Raw genomic sequence first — 17,543 nt, forward strand, 5'->3', positions numbered from 1 at the left:
AACATAACTTAGCCATAAAAAAGTGCGAAATCTTGCCATTTGTTTCAATATAGATGGACCTAGAGGGTATTCTGCTAAGTGAAATAAGGCAGACAGAGAAAGACAAAAATCATATTATTTCACGTCTATGTGATATCTAAAAAAAGAAACAAATAAACAAACAAACAAAACCAGAAACAGACTCATAGATACAGAGAACAGGTTGGTGGTTACTGGAGAGGAGGAGGATGGGAAGGATGGGTGAAATAGGTGAATGAGATTAAGAGGCACAGACTTACAGTTATGAGATAAATAAGTCATGGGGATATACTGTACAGCATCAAAGATACAGTCAATAATATTGTAACAACTGTGCATTGTGGTGATCATCACATAATGTACATGAATATCGACTCACTATGTTGCACACTTAAAACTAATACAATGTTGTATGTCAATTATCCTTCAGTAAAAACATTCTAGTTCTGCCACATATTAGCTGTGTGGCCTTCGACAAATAACTTGGTTATTGAACCTCTTTCTGCATACATGAAATAGAGACAATAAGATCTACCTTTTGAAGCTGAAGCAACAAACATATAACATAGTGGTTATTAAGCCCTTGGAGATGGAGCTTTCAAAAACAGATAGTGATTTTTATGACGATGATTATGATTACCGGTGGAGCTGCTGACCTGTTTTCTAATATTTGCAGTGGGATTTGGGCCACTGGAAGGACAGTCATCTTGCAAACCAGCCTGAGGAATTGTGCCGTCTGTGACCACATAGCCACGGCATCTTGGGACAGACAGGGCTGGGTGTGTACTATGTGCAGCTCCATTGGCTATGGGTGGAATGATCTATTGCAAGGTCTAGATTTGAAAATAAAAATTAAAAAAAAAAAAAGGCAGGGGTACAAGAAAAGAGTACAGTTCTCCCCAGAGGCACAGCAGACTGGAAAGCATTTTCCCACGTGAGGACGTCAGGATAGCTGAATCACAGCAGTACCCTGCCTCTGAAATCCTGGAGGTTGTCAGGGAAAGCGCAGGCAACCTTGACCTCATACTGCTGATGCCATCTCTCAAGATGGCCCTCCCCACCCCTGCCCGTATCCAAGATCCTTTGTTCAAGTGAGAGGGTGAGCTTGCGATGAGTCTCTGAATTCCACCTGTGCCATCTGGAGAGGACTTCGGGGGGCCACCGGGGGGGGAGGTTTAAGATCTCCCTCCTCTGCCTCCCTAAGGAAGAAACTATTCCCCTTCAGTCCAGGGGAGAAGGGACGGAGCCCCTGCGTGGTCTTGCTGCCAGATGCAGGCTGAATTATCTTGCAAGAGCAATTGGAGTCTACCTTGGCTGAAGTCAGTGAGGTTGTAAAATCACTTCCCCGAGGCACTCCAGCACCCAATTTGGAGATGAGTGGGGATTTACATGATTCAACAGAATGTTTCTTTCCAGTATCGGGGCTCAGTCAGTCGTGAAGGAGGAATTTGTGAGCAAAGCTTACAGGCTGTGGTTTGAGCTTTATTCTTGGCCGGAGGGGCTGCAGGAATGGAGGAACAAGGGCTAAATCTTCGAGGAGATTAAAATAAATGAGGCTCAGGGGTGGGATGCATCTGTCTCATCACAACCCTACGGAGCTCTCTCTTTAGGGTCAGGAGGAATGTGTGAAGAAAAGCCTTCTCTCTGAGTCCTCAGTATTAGGAATATGGGATGTCTTGAGTATCTATTTGGGGCAAGTTACTGTGTTGAGTCATTTACCAATATGTCCTCATTCAATCCTTGCAACAACCCTATGAGGCTGATGGCGTTTGTGGGGAAACTGACGATGAGGGAAGTTAAGTGATGGGCCCAGCCGGACAGTTGCTTAGCTGATCCCCTAACCTGGCGGGGGTGGGGTGGGGGGACGCTCCTTGGAATTATGCCAGAATTCAAACCTGGATGCATTTACTATTCCCAAATAAGCATCATGCAGCCTAAAAACAGAATGGGTTGTACACTTGTTTTATACTTAGGTCCTCGAAGGTGATCAGGAGCTGGAGAGTGGTTTGTCTCTACCTCGCTGCCCCATGGTTCAGGGGACTGGAGAATTTATTCAGATTGAATTCTGATCCATGTTGAGCCACTCACTAGACACGGCGTCTCAAGCGAGTCTTGTATCCTTCCTGATCCTTGGTTTCTTCGTCTGTTTAAGTGCATTGCTCTAAGAATGCAAAGTGATTGTCAACGGTATGACCTTGGCATATAGTAGAGACTCCACAGATAATCAGGCTCATCTCTCTTCCAATTGTCCATTGCTGTGTATCTAAGCACCCCAAAACACAGTGGTGTAGAACTATAACAATCATTTATTTTGTTTATGAATCTGCAGTTTGGTCAGGGATCAGCCAAGACCCCCATTCCATGCTGTGCTGGCCGGGTTGGCTCATCTGGGGACCTCTTCCCAGACAGCTCACTCCCAGCACTAGCAAAGCTGCCTGTCCGCTCCCCTCCATGTGGGTCTCCCTACAGTGTGGCTTGGGTTTCCTCACTGTGTGGCAGCTAAGTTCAAGGGTAGGTGACCCAAAAGACAGGAAATGAAAACTGTCCATTCATTAAATCCTAGCCCTGTGGGGTGCCTGGGTGGTTCAGTGGGCACCTGGGTGGCTCAGATCATGATCTCGGGGTCCTGGGATCAAGCCCCGCATCGGGCTCTCTGCTCAGCAGGGAGCCTGCCTCCCCCTCTCTCCCTCTGCCTGCCTCTCTGTCTGTTTGTAATCTCTGTCTGCCAAATAAATAAAGAAAATCTTTTTTTTTTTTAAGATTCTATTTGTCAGAGAAAGAGAGAGAGAGAGAGCGCGCACAGGAGAACACAAGCAGGCAGAGGCAGAGAGAGAAGCAGGCTCCCCACTGAGCAAGGAGCCCAATGCAGGACTCGATCCCAGGACCCTGGGATCATGACCTGAGCTGAAGGCAGCGGCTTAACCCACTGAGCCACCCAGGCGTCCCAATAAATAAAATCTTAAAAAAAAAATCTTTGCCCTGAAACTAACACAGCCCCCCTTTGTCGTAGTCCATTGGTCAAGTGGTCCCAGAGTCCAGAATTAGTGGGAGGGGACAGAGACTCCTTCTACTCCTAAGGGAAGACTATCAACAAGTTGGAGTCAGGTTTAAAAACAGCCATGGCACAGTTCTGCCCACAGGCAGCAAATTATTTACATTTTTATGTAATTCTTTACTAATTTCACCCAGCACCTCCCAATATCCCCCAAGGTCTCACCCCATGATGGTGTTAGGTTTGGGCTCAATGTTCAGGGCCTCGCCACCTAATCTGGCTGAGGTGTCGTGAATCTCCTTGGATACAGTTCCTCACATACAGCTCCCTCTTGCTCAGAAGTCCTGCCAACCACAGACAAGTCATCTACTTCCACATATGACAGTGAGACAGACAGACTCAAGCCATCAGCACAGCAGAGCTCAGTGGGAGCCAGGCTGCCAGTCAGAGCCTGTTGGCCACGTCCTCATGCTGTGGACTGAGCACAGGTCTGATGAATGATGGCCTGGGCTCAAACACACTGATTGTAAGGGCAGCAGTGAATGTGTCACACCGTCACCCAAATCCTTAATTTCCTTTTCTTCAAGATAAGAATAATAATCTCTACTTCATAGGTGCTTGGTGAGATTTAAATGAGGTCTTATACTAGAAAATGCCCAGAAAGTTCCCTGGCATATTCTTGGTCACTAATAAAGGAGAGCTGAATTTGAAATCTGAGCTATGCCAATACTTTGGGCATAATGATGTTTATTTCACAGGGTGGCTGCAAGACTATATACAAGGATATATACAGTGGATGCAAAATATATACGAGGTACTTGTAAACTCTAAATTTTGTGAATGAAAGAATAATGTCTGTGTTTCTTTGGCTAACACCCATTGGCTTCTCCCCAAAGGCCCACCATCAGCAGGGTAGTGTCCCCTCTGTCTGGAAGCTGTGGCGGTCTTGTCTCCCAGGGAGAAGCTAAGTGAGGGGCTGTTAGTTAGACATTAACTAAAAGTCATTGGACTTTTCCTTTCTTTTTGTGCTTGCCTTTGCCCTGGGGTCACCAGATTTCATCTACATGGGATGCCACTCAAATCTTGCCTTCCAACTTTTTGGTGCTAAAAAAGATCTGTGGAGTAGATGCACAAGCCAGTCTCAACTAGGGACAAAAGGTCGGTGTAGCAGGAATAGCAACATGGCTTCTGCTTCTGGGAGACAATCATGAAGCAGAAGGAACAGGGGTTTAGAAAATGGCAGACCAGTTCAGATACTGACACTATGACTTCTTGACTGGGTGGTGTGAGAAAGCCCCTTCACCCACTGGATCAACCTTCTCTTCTAACAAATGGGAAAATTACCATTCCAGCGGAAGGGGTTGTGGGAAGGCATTGAGACAAGACATGCAAAGGGCTCCATTCAATGTCCAATGTAGAGGCAGAGCCAAACATATGTTGCTGTATTATTACTGGAAGAACATGGGATAATCATACCCACCTAATCGACGGGTATGAGACTGGATAAATGGCACACAGAGCACCTCGATAGAGCTAGGCTTGTAGAAAGTGCTCAGGACATGGTAGCTGCTACCGCTGCCATGAATCATTTGAATTTTAGCAGTAACAGTCTTGATCACACTTGAATAAATTCCTAATATTCCTTGAAAGTTTCTATAAGACAAGGTTTAAATTATGTATAGAGTCAAACATCCTTTGAAAGATTTCTCTTGCAAAAGTGAGGTATATGAGCAACAGACTGATACAAAACAAGGAAATATAATGGAAACAAAAAGGGAGCCATATATTGAGATGAAGGTCCATAATTTTAGATATGGTCTAGAGGAAAGAGCATAGACTGGCATTGCCCTGTTAAAGGCAACACTGATTTTTAAAGGGAGAGAATTTCTAAGTGGAGCAGAATTACTGAACACTTGGGATGAAGGGTATAAACCAGATATAGAGTTTTACCTATTTTCCTGTCACTGCCTTCAGCTAAGCTGTTTAGACAGAGTTTCTTACATCTTATTGGTGGATTCGTAGCTTTTCGGTCAGTTTCAGCAATTAGGGTAGACTCAATCTAGTATTTTAACTTCCTGGTCCCAACCACACCACTCCATGGCTCTTAACCTTGCTTGCATGGGCTGCTCTGGTTACTGAAGGCCAAGGGCAATCTCTCTCAAAATTTCTCTTATGTTGTCTTCCATACTAGGGTGGTCCTGGGCGGACACCTTCGATGCTGCAGCTCAGTTGACAGCAGACTACGGGATATGACGCTGTATTGGTTAGCTGTTGTTACATAATGCTGCATAACAGCCATCCCCAAACTCGGCAGTTTTCTGAAGTCAGCTACGGAGCTCTGCTTCAAGCTGTGACAGCGAGAGTGAGAGTGAGAGTGAGAGAGAGTGGATCTGATGGAATAATTCTGTTTCAAGTTGAAGGTCTCTAGACTGGCTGAGATTTTCAGTACATGGGTTTCTTTCCCTCTGGAACTAGAGGGTCATCCAGAGCATATTCTTGTCATGATATGACAACAGGTGTAAAACCAATCTCCAAGTGTTATGCCCTCATGCAACCATGTCCAAAAGTAGGAAGGGACACAAGGCATACCTTTTTCTTTGGATCAAGGGAGACAGTCTTCCTCAGAAGTTACCCAACAGATTTGCAGCTCATCCACATCTCATCTGCCAGAACTGGATCCCACATCCACCTCCAAATGTATCCCTGGAAAAGGGAAGGAGATTACCATGATGGGCTTAGGAAAAATGCTGATTGAGTGAATGGATTCTTACAGAGATGAGTAATCCTCCTTTACGTTCCAACATCACTTTTAGGAACAAGCAAAAAGTATACCCAGGTTTAGGGAAACCATTTAAAAATGAAGGGCTCAGGGGAAGAGGAGAAAGAGGGATTCATCTTCATTTTTGCTGCTGACCCAGCTGCTCAAACACAGTTGTGGAGCTTCAGAAATACAGAGGGTTAATATGCTCAGAGTTTGAAGGGTACACCAAAGCATCCCTAGCACGGGGCTCTCGTTTCATTTTCCAAAAAATAACGGCAGTCCCAGTAAGGAACTTAATAATAATTATGGTAATATACTATAATTAGGTAATAATCAGATTTAGCTATCCCTAATACCTCAGGAGTACAAACTAAGTGCCAGGCACCTTTCTAACTGCTGTATGTATTTAAGCTCATTCCTAAGTGTAGCTCATGAAGATCCATGTGACAAACTGATCTCTATGAACCTTACTTCCAGATCCGCACAGCCTTGTGTGGTCCCCTCCCACACTGATCTGGGCTTGGCCATGTGACTTGCTTTGCCAATGAGATGTTAGCAAGTGTGATGGAAGCAGAAGCATTCTCTCTGGGAAGTCAATGGATAGGCTGGGAAGAAGCCTGGGCTAGACTACCGTGTGAGGAGATGGCATCGCATGCGTTCCAGCCCCAGCTGAGCTCTCGGCTGAATGCAGCCCCATCCATAAGTGACCTTCTGCAGAATCCTGAGAAATAATAAACCCATGGTGTTTCTAGCCACTGAGTTTTGTGGTGGTTTGTTACACAGCAATAGAAATGGAAATGCCAGTGGAACAAATGCATACAGATTCCGCAGGCAATTTACATGAAGGACTTGCTTTTCCTTTCTTACTGTTGTGATCACCCAGAAAAACCCAGGGGATGACAGTAAGTCTCATAGAGGTGGTGTCTTCATTTAACAAGTATTTATGGAGCGCTTGCTCTGTTCCCAGCAGTGCTGCTGGTCCTGGGATATCGCAGCAAGTACAGCCCCTGCCTTCATGATGCTTATGGTTCATGACATGAACTCATCCTCCTTGATGCCCTGTGAAAATATTAGTGATGATCCCCCAATTGTTTCATTTGTGGTAATGAACTACAACATATCTGTCCCCCATTTAAAGCTGATTCTAATCTGCTTATAATTTGAGAAACAGGAAGCCTCAGCAGGCTAAATGTCAGAGCAACTTGGCCTCCAACCTTCTCTCCCTCCCATCTTCTTTTTCTGGTCTCAGCCTCCTCATCTGTGGAGTGGGTATAAGAATTCTCTTCTAAAGCCACCGTCAAGATTACAGGAAGAGCAAATGCTCATAAACAGTAGCACTCTTTCTTCTGCTCCCATGGGGGAAAACCTGCATCTGATTTCAGGGCAATCTTCATCAGAAGGCAGTTCAGGGGGACATTGGTTCTGTCCCCCTGTCCCCATCCTCTAGGACTCGGATGCTGATGAGAATTTGGAACCTGGCCCTCCCATTTGCTCTGTACCTACCCTGACTCCCTGCCCCTTGGCGCTGGAAAGCTGAGCCCGCCATCCTTGACACTGACCCCTTGCCTGCAGAGCTTTACCAAAAGCTCTCATGTACATTATCTCAATTACACTTTCCAGCAGACCTGTGAGGCGGGTGTTCTCAGCCTCATTTTACAGTTGAGATACCTGAGGCTCAGAGAGCTGAAGTGACTCTTGCAAGGTTACAAAGGAAATTAGCGGCTGAGCTTCCTTTGAAACACAGGTGCCCATCTCCTGCCTTAGGCTCTTGAAGTTCTTTGCGCTACTGGCTGCCCCCGTGCCCCACGCTGCGTCACAGAGATGCTCGCGAAGCGTTCTCGAGAAAGGGAGGCACACGCGATTCTTTTCTTGCAGCCGTGTACGTCGGAGGCATTAACATTCACCCAGGAGCTGCAGAAATCCACTCAGCTGGAACCGAGACGGGCAAGAAGGGGACTGACCACATTTGTTTACAGTGGGCTAATCCGGCTCCGTCTCTCGCTCCGCACAGCCCGGCTTTCCCAGCGGGAGAAAGTCTAATTACAGACTGACAGCCCGGAGTGTCTCCTGGGAAGACAAGTCCTGAATAAAAGTATTAAGAGAGGCTTGACTGGTTTGGAAATAGCTGTTTTTTCCCTAGTGCTGCAGCTCTAGAGGGAGCAGCTTAGATGGAGCTCTCCGTGCACACGATTTCAGCCTGCAGGGGGCAGTGGAGAAGAGCCGGCCCGCAAGTGTGGACACTGAAGGCCAGAGAAGTCAAGTGACCGTACCAAGGTCATGCGGAGTGATCCTGGTGAGGCCTGCACACGGATCCGAGGCCTGACAGGGGAGATTCTGGATTCCCACTGTTCCCTTTTGTCCTCCAGCGTTTCCCCTCGCGTGTCTGGTGCACGGAGTTCCAGCGTCTGGGAGTTGTCTCCAAGCTGGGTTCTCTGTTTCCTCTCCATCCTGCCCCAGAGTGGGCCCCCCAGAGTGCCAAGTACAGGCGGATCATGGGGCTCTGCTGCCTCAGTCTGTTCAGCAGCTCCTCCACATCCTCAGCAATGGAATGAACTGAAATCATCTCGGCAAATAAATAAATAAATAAATAAATAAATAAAAAATAAAAGCGAGCAAGCAAGCAACCTGGTCTTTGTCCTTTTGCTCACCAGATGGCTGATGGTGTCCCTTTTGCATCTTCGTGGTTTTGCTCATGCTGTTTCCTTCCTTCCTCTGTCTGCAGACACTTCTTCCTGCCCACCTGCCTCCTTCAAAGACTAAACCGCAGGAAGCAGCTGTTTCTGGATGTTCCCCACGTGGTCCCTGTTGATCTCCATGGTACTCAGTCTGGGGCATGCACTGTGACGGGGGTGCCGGGCTGCGTTCTCTTCATCTCCGGGCGTTTAGTGCCCTTCCCTGTACCTAACCCCAACCCCCAGTGGAGCTAATGTAATACCCGATTGCTTAGAATGTGCAGCTACTTTGTTACGTGATGGTGAACGAGATGGGCTTGATCAGCCCCCCAGCGCTTATGTTCTGACGGACCAGTCCACTTGGTCACTGGTGGTCTGAGGCTGAGAGGTCACAATATCTTTACAAAGCATCAGTTAAGCAGTAAATACCTGGCTAGATAGCATAAAGATGCCTAAAATATATAGGAAAATGGCACACCTGAATGTCTACTGCATCTGTCTCTCAGTGACCCTCCCTCCATTACCAATTTCTCAGATGGCACCATGAGTACCAGCTGAGAACAGGCTCCTGAATGTCCCCGGGAGGGTGTTTATGGAGCACAGGCCGTGACAGAAAGGGCAGGAAGTAAGGAGATTACAAAGAGAAATGGCATCCATAATGAATATTTGTTAGGTATGATGTGTGTGCAATATATATATATCTGTTATGCTTGTATATATGAAACCATCAAGCCCATTATACAGGAGGGGTAATTAAGGCAGAATGTCCAAAGTGGCACAGTTGATCAATGGTGGCACTTGGATTTCAATCCAGGTATGCTGTACTTGAAAGCTGTAGTTTTCCTACTGGGCTTCGTAAAACCCAAGTATGGAATATCTAGTAGTGCCAGCCCTGGGGTACAAGTCATTTAAAACCAGCCCCTGTCCTCCTGAAGCTCCCAGTGCACTGGGGGAACAGAAATTATCTTGATCCCTCAGTGGGATGCTGGCAGGAATGGAGCGTTGAATTGTCTCTAATATCTGTGTACACATGGCAGTCCCTCACTGCCTGCTCCTGGAGCACGTGGGGTTGGCCTGCTGTGGAAAGCTAGCTCCATTCCCAGACTCGTACATCTGCTGCACATGGACTCTGGGCCAGCACAGCCCTGTCTCCAGGCGTTCACAGAAATCCCAGGTGGGGGTGCCTGGGTGGCTCAGTGGGTTATGCCTCTGCCTTGGGCTCAGGTCAAGATCTCAGGGTCTTGGGATAGAGCCCTGCATTGGCCTCTCTGCTCAGCAGGGAGCCTGCTTTCCCCCTTCTCTCTGCCTGCCTCTCTGCCTACTTGTGATCTCTCTCTGTCAAATAAACAAATAAAATCTTTGGGGGAAAAAAAAAAGAAAAGAAATCCCAGGTGGGAGCTGTGGCCAGGGTGCAGGGGGAATGGAGGTGAGGTACGGCTCACACCGTGCTTGGGGGGGAAAGGCATCTCAGAGAAGAAAGCAGATCCAACCATGGAGTTTGGGGAACTGGCTCAGGTGTAAAATGGACACTCTTGAATTTCCCAAAGGACCACCCAGATTTGGCGTGAGCTGCTTCCAACCTGAGAAATGGTCTTGCATTTTTATGCTAATGAGCCCGACGCTGGCTCCTTCTCATCCTACCCCTTAAATGCAAATGCAGAGCTTGGACATGAACTGGGAAGCAGGAGGCACGCATTAGCCCACCCCTTATAAAGCCTCTGCTTGAGATCAATTACTTAAACCAGCCCCACTTCATTTCCAGCTGAAAACCCACACTGTCGGCTGGCTGCATCCCCCACCTGGCTTGATGAAAGGATCAGGAGGGAAAACAGACATCACAGACATTGGGTCTCACCAAGGATGGAGAGAGGAGGTCGGGGAAGGAAAGCCAGTGGACTGGGGCTGCTCACCCATCGTCTGCAGACATTGTGCCTGATGTCATGTTGAATATTTTGTAGGTTTCTCCAGCGAAAGGGCAGAAGATCATCTCACACACACACACACACACACACACACACACACACACACACACACACGGAGTCATAGAGGCATGACATGATCCCATTTGATTTAGCTTCTCTCTTGCTTCTCTTCTGTGATTATCCCTCCATTCACTCTGGGTTGCTTTCTTCATCCCTGGGAAATGATACTCATTCTCAGAGCTAAGGCATAATGGACAGAGAACAGGACCTACAGCTGGGAGACCCAAGCCCTGTCCTGATATGCCACATGGTAGTTGTGTGACCACACCCAAAAATGGTCTCAGGTTTTGAAATTGGAAAGATTATCAATCCATGACTCTGAGATTCACCAGCTGTGTGACAGCATCAATATCCTCATTTTCAAAATAGCACCATGACTACGGGCCTTGGAAGATCACTGTGAAGATTAAATAGATTGAAAAAGATTATTGAAAAACCATGTAAAGTGGCAGGTACAGGGCTTGATACTCTATCTACCTTGTTTCCATTTTCCCTCTTAATCACTATCTCTCTGTCAGGATTCTCTTGAGGATAATATTTATCTCACAAGATTATTTTGAAGAGTAAATGAGAAAATACACCTGAAAGTATTGTGAATAGTAAACTCTCTTTAGTTGATTCACAGATTCACTCAATCAAATACTATTTCTTATTAAAGATTCAGTGTTAAGTGATATGGGTGATTACAGAGAAGAATCAGACACAGGATTTACTCTAGAGAAACTTTCATTACTGAGATGTACCCCATGCTCCTAGAAAAACATAGTATGAGTCAAAACTGGAAAATGCTGGTATATATTTGCAAGGTTCAAAGATAACATGGAGTTACCTTCCAGATGGGACCATCAGCCAAGGATCCGTGGTGGGCATGCTATTTGGGAAGACACTTGGCAGAAGGGTACAAGAGGATGGATAAAGGTAGTCCAGGTAAGGATCGAGCATGGACGAAGTCACAGCAGTGAGATAGTGTGAAGAAGGTCAGGAGAATCTAGCCGAGAATGTCAGGAATAATTTGAGGGTGATGTTTGATGAAGGTTGCAAGGATGGCTTTGGACCCATGTGTGGAGGAATTTGGACTTGTAATTTGATAGACGATGAGAGAGCCACTGAAGGTTTCCGAGCAGGAGATTTAGGTTGTTAGGAGCTGTCTTCTCGATGATGAGTCCAGTGGTAATGCACAGGCAGGTCTAGTCTGAGGAGAAAAACAGAGGCCCACTAGGAGTCTGTCGTGATAGTTTCAGGAAGACCCCAGGCCATGAAATGGATCCAAGGGTAAGAATGAATGAGGGAAGCTTTGGAGGAAAAACATTACAGAAGAAATATGACAGAATTTAAGGGACCATGTTGAGGGGTGCAGAGTGAGAGAGGTGAGCAATGGTTAAGGAAGAGCCCTGAAGGCCACTAAAGTCTTGGGTGAAGAGAAAAGCCATCAGGGAAATCTCAAGAAGGAGCTGGTCTGGGAAGAAAGATGATGTTATCTACATGTAAAAAGAAGAAAATGAATTCCCCAGAATCCCAGGCATCAGGGGAAAGCAAACCAGCTTTTTTGTGGGGTGGTGTTCCCCAACTTTGACACTATTGACATTTGGGGCCAGATAATCCCTTGTTGGGCCCCAGGGGTGGGGTGCTGTCCCATGCTTTGTAAGATGTTTAGCACCCACTGCTTGCGGGGAGCATAATCTCCAAAGTTGTGACAACCATAAATGTTTCTGGATGTTACCAAAGGTCCTCTCAAGGGCAAAATCACTCCTCATTGACACCACTGTTACAGACTCCTAGTGGGCCTCTGATTTTCTCCTCACATCACTCAAAAATTCCTTCGCACATGCGAGAAAGACACAGAAATCAGGGACGTCAGGGGTTTTTTTAGGACCCATAACAGTCTCCACTTCTGTCAAATGCTTGCCTAAATGTCTGAAAAGTAGAGGCAAAACCAACTGAGTGCCTTATTAAAATCTCCACAACTAAATATTTCCTTTTTTTTTTTTAAGATTTTATTTATTTATTTGACAGAGATCACAAGTAGGCAGAGAGGCAGGCAGAGAGAGAGAGAGAGGTGGAGGCAGGCTCCCTGCGGGGCAGAGAGCCCGATGCGGGGCTCGATCCCAGGACCCTGGGATCATGACCTGAGCTGATGGCAGAGGCTTAACCCACTGAGCCACCCAGGCGCCCCCACAACTAAATATTTCTTAAGCATACAAGTTGTTCATTAAAATTTTTCATTACTTTATTTGAGATGAATAATGATACTATCAGGTCATCCTGCTAATGAGAGAATTTAAATATTCCCAAAGAGATCAAGATGGCTGTACATCCTTTGGGCAAGCTACTTAACTTCTCTGAACTATCATTTCTTCAACTGCAAAATGAAATTAATCATTCCTCTATCATCGACTTGTGAGGGCTCAGTAAAATAAGACATATGACAGGCCTGCCACATGTTCAGTTATTCCTGTCTCTCCATCTCTACTTATTTAATTAATTTATGAATATGTCTGGAAGAGTAAGAGAATGTATGTAGGTATGAGATCATTGGTGCAGCTGTGTAGCTGTCACTGTAATTCTAAAGAACGTTTCTGGAGATGTCTATGGAAGACATCTGGTCCCCTCAAGACACAAATATGCTGGGTCTTCATATCTAATATCTGGAAGAAAAGCAGAAAGTCCATTAATTTACAACAGCTCTCAGGCTCCCAATGTTTGGCAACACATTGTAGAACCTTTATGTAACTATTAGCATTTTCTACATTTGGGCAGCTGTTTATGACCAAGCTGATACACCAGTGTTAGCCTTGTTTCAGTCTTCAAAAGCAAATCGATCTGACTTTAGTAGTTCCAAGAGCCACTCAGAAAGACCGAGTGAATTCCGCGACTCTCTCTTAATTTGGCTTTGCCTCATTCTGAAAATAAGATCTCTTTGCTAGACTGGTATTGGTTGCAAATCCTCCTTTCCTCAACCATATGGATATTATTTTTCAAAAGGTCTGAAGGACAGTGGCCTTTGGTGTCTGAGATTTTAGGGTGTTTGGCTAATCAATACCTTAGTCACTAATTAACCACATCTCAATGAGAATTGAGTGAGTTCTGTTGGTTCCAAACATTGCATTGATCTTACCAGTCCCAGTCTGAAGACATCTTTGACTCCAGCTCTCTGAATAATTTTATTCATTCTAAGTAACATAGGGTGGATGAGATGTTTGCTGCTGCTTTCTTCATCTTGTCTTTGATGACTTGTCAGCCTGGGGTAACCATTCAGGAGAAGGTGAACCGGTGAGTTGATCATAATTCTGCAAGATTTGTACCTAGGGATCACCGAGTGGGGCGCTAAGACCCTTTCGTGTTTGCAACAGGTGATTTTAGGATGGAATGTGATGTCTTTCATATTATTACCAATCCAGTGAAGGAGTGCAGGGCAGTGAAAAGAGCATGTCCTTGGAGTCCGATGGACCTAGATACAAATCACTCAGTCTAATCTAATCTGAGATCTAATACTCGATAGTTGGGCAATCTGGAGGGCACCAATTAATCTCTTTGAGCTTCAGGTTCCCTAGCTGGAAATGAGAAAAATAATGTCTCATCTGTAAGAACTGATGAATATGAAATAAGGTCCCAGATATAAAGTATACTCGGTTTAATAAATAATAATTCTCTTGAGTAATGTCAGACAGCTAACCGCTACTCATCTGTTTGTGAATCTTGAAAATTCCCATCTCATAGTGTTTGAGGGGAGATACAATTAGGTAATGTTAATAACATCATCTTGCGAAAGGCGAGAGACTATAGAGATGCTGGGTCATTTCATTCTTAAAATGAGTTTACCTTTTGCTGTAGGGTAATGAATGGAAGTGATATTTTCATAGGTACATTGCAATTTTGCTCATTTCATTTCCTTGAATTGTCCAGCCTGGCTTCAGGTTTTTACATAACATCAAATATGTTATGGTGCTTAAACAGCCCCTTATTTTAGCTTTGGGGTAGTTTGAAAGCAGTCCTTGTCTCCCAAACACTGAAGATTTTAAGTTGAGCTATTTTATTCAAGTTCTTGTTGAGTGATTTAATTTTGAATCATTATTGCTTTTAAATGCTAGAGCAAGAGAGATTTCCTTTACATAACAGATCAGGAGGGGGAAAGGCATTTTTTACAAGTAGTTCATTTGCGACTTGTATTTAAAGCAAATACACTTTTGAAAAATCAGAAAATTCACCTCTAATAATTACAAGATAAAGGCAAGAGAACAGTGGTAAAGGAAATCTCTGCTGAGATACTCTTAATTATAAAACTTATCATTGTAATCCTTTTTGAAAATGAACAAAGCTTCTTGATGTTTGATGAACTTATCAAAGAAGACAGACCAGTGAAGAGGCAAATTTGAAGTCAAGGCAAAAGAGAACCAATTAAATACTTCACAAAGTGCTGAAGTAGGAAATCATGAGGTCTTATGTGTCTAATGCCAGTTTATCTGACCCAGGCTTTGAAAATGGAACATTACATGGTGAAATGATTTTACTGGGTTAGAATTATGGCCCTGGCATTGACTGTTGGTGTGATCTCAGGCAAGTTACGTAAGTGTTCTGAGCTGTAAAATGGAAGGAAATTCAGAGGAACAAATGGATGAAAGTACCTAAGACAATGCCTTTGCAAGCATTCAGTGGAAACTACTGCCAGCGGTGTTGTGTGATTGTTATTGTCATATTTTGGTCTTTCCATTCTCTCAGATGGTTGACAAAAATTAGATAGAACAAATGTATCATGTGCCAGTTGGCATTGGATCAGCAAGTTTGGTCAGTGCTTTCAAACATTTACAAAACTTAAGTGTCACACTTTTTGCCCCAAATAAAATCTTATATGAAACCTAACAGTGAGAAGAACAGATGATATACATTTATGTTTTCAATGGTACACTTAAATTAATTTTTTTAATTTTTAAAATTTTTAGTACATTTTTATTTTTATGAGCTCTTCTTTACCATTTGCTTATTATCAACCCCTAATAGAAATATGGGATTGAGAAAAACATTTAAAAATAATGGTGATGAAGGATACCTAGGTGGCTCAGTTAGTTAAGTGTCCACCTTCAGCTCACGTCATGATCCCAGGGTCCTGGGACCGAGTCCCGCCTGGGCTCCTTGCTCAGTGGGAGCCTGCTTCTTCTTCCCCGTCTGCCTGCTGCTCCCCAACTTGTGCGCGCGCTCTCTCTCTCTCTGGCAAATAAATAAGTAAATAAATCTTTAAAAAAATAAAATAAAATTGTGATGATTGAAACCAGTTGTAATATCCAGTCTCAAGTATCAATAGATCTCCATTACATCTTTTATATAAATAATACATTTTAGCATGTGTGTTGCCTTAAAAAGTTTAAACAACTTAAGGAGGACATGTATTGCATGGAGCACTGGATGTTATATGTAAACAATGAATCTTGGAACACTCCATCAAAAACTAGTGATGTACTGTATGGTGACTAACACAACATAATAAAAAATAATAATAATTTCAAAAATTCCAAATATTAAATGATAATGTTGGGCAAGAAATAATCTAATTCTAAAAAAATGTAATATATGCATGATCATGTTATTTGTAAAATAAATTTAAACTTATGTATAAAATGATCGCATGAAAATTAAAGAAAATTGGGGCGCCTGGGTGGTTCGGTGGGTTAAGCCTTTGCCTTCAGCTCATGTCATAATCTCAGGGTCCTGGAATCGAGCCCCGCATCGGGCTCTCTGCTCAGCAGGGAGTCTGCTCCCCCACCCCCCTGCCGCCTGCCTCTCTGCCTGCTTGTGATCTCTCTCTCTCTGTCAAATAAATAAAAAAAACTTAAAAAAAAAGAAAGCCACATTCTTAAATAAAATAATGTGCATCCAATAAAAAAGTTTAAACAATTTTCAGTCCTTCTAATTTCTTGAGATTGTTCTATGATAAAGAATATATGATCTCTTAGTGAATATATTGTGTGCACTCAAAAGCGTGTATTTCTGTGTTGTTGGGTGTAGTGCTAAGTCATTAAATCAAGATGGCTGTTCATGTTGCTCAAGTTTTCATCTCCTTGTTCTATTTATTACTGAGGGAGGGATGTTGCAGTCTCCAGCTATCTCTGTGGATTTGTCTACTTCTCCTTTCAGTTCCTGAAAGCAAAAAGAAGCAGTTTATGCTTCACGTGTTTTCAAACTCTGTTTCTCTATTTATCTACCTACCTATGATCTATCTATATTTAGAATAATTATGTCTTCTTGATGACTTGCCTCCTTATCATTATGAAAGGCTCTCATTATCCATAGCAATTGGTTTTGTTCTGTAGTCTATTATTAGTATAACTATTCTTGCTTTCTTATGATTATTGTTTGCATGGTGAGTTTTTTCTACTATTTTATTTTGACTTATCTGATTCTTCATACTTTAAGGTTCATACTTTCATGCTTCATGTAGATAGCCCATAGATGAATTTTGCTTCAGTATCTAGTCTAACAATCACTGTCTTTTAATCACGTATTTATACCATTTATATAAATTGTAATTACTGATAACTCTGCATTTGCTTATCACATTTTTATTTGCTTTCTATGTGTCCCATTTGTTCTTTAATTCTGGTTTTTACCTTTTAGATTTAATATTTTTTCTAGTTCCAAATTATTTACTCACTATTCTGCTTTCTTGTTGCTGTTGTTATTGTTCTTAGATTTACAACATATATCCCTAAGATATCACAGCCTACTTTCAAATAATATGATACAGCTTCTGATATTTTTATTCTCACTGAGTAACTTCCTTTGACATTTCTTGCAATGCAGAATGACTTTTGTTGATGAATTCTCCATTTTCAGTGGCCTGAAGATGTCTTTATTTTGCCTTTATCACATCACTTTAAATATGTCATTCCATTATCTTCGGTTTGCACAGTCTCTGAGGAAAAATATGCTTTCCTCTTTGTGTAATATGTCATTTTAAAAAAATTGACTGCTTTTACAATTTTCTCTCTATTACTGATTTCCAGCAATTTGATTATGATACACCTTGGTATGGTTCTATAGGTTTATAGTTCTCAGCAAATTTGTAAAAAAGTTTTGCCATTATTAACTTAAATATGTTCTCTGCCCCATAATCTCTTTTCTTTCTG

The 17,543-nt window shown here is 43.4% G+C and overlaps 1 protein-coding gene across 1 annotated transcript in view; it reads left to right on the forward strand.

Moving 5' to 3' along the window:
* Nucleotides 1–13,524: 13,524 nt before the first annotated feature.
* LOC111143421 (complement C8 alpha chain) overlaps nucleotides 13,525–17,543 on the forward strand; it is a 62,841-nt gene continuing 58,822 nt past the window's right edge. The window contains 1 exon segment of the mRNA XM_022497153.1: nucleotides 13,525–13,695. Within this exon segment, the coding sequence (XP_022352861.1) occupies nucleotides 13,619–13,695 (77 nt within the window). The 5' untranslated portion in view covers nucleotides 13,525–13,618.

The sequence above is a fragment of the Enhydra lutris genome, unplaced genomic scaffold, assembly GCF_002288905.1.
Source record: "Enhydra lutris kenyoni isolate GAN:26980312 unplaced genomic scaffold, ASM228890v2 scaffoldscaffold9, whole genome shotgun sequence".
NCBI lineage: Eukaryota > Metazoa > Chordata > Mammalia > Carnivora > Mustelidae > Enhydra > Enhydra lutris.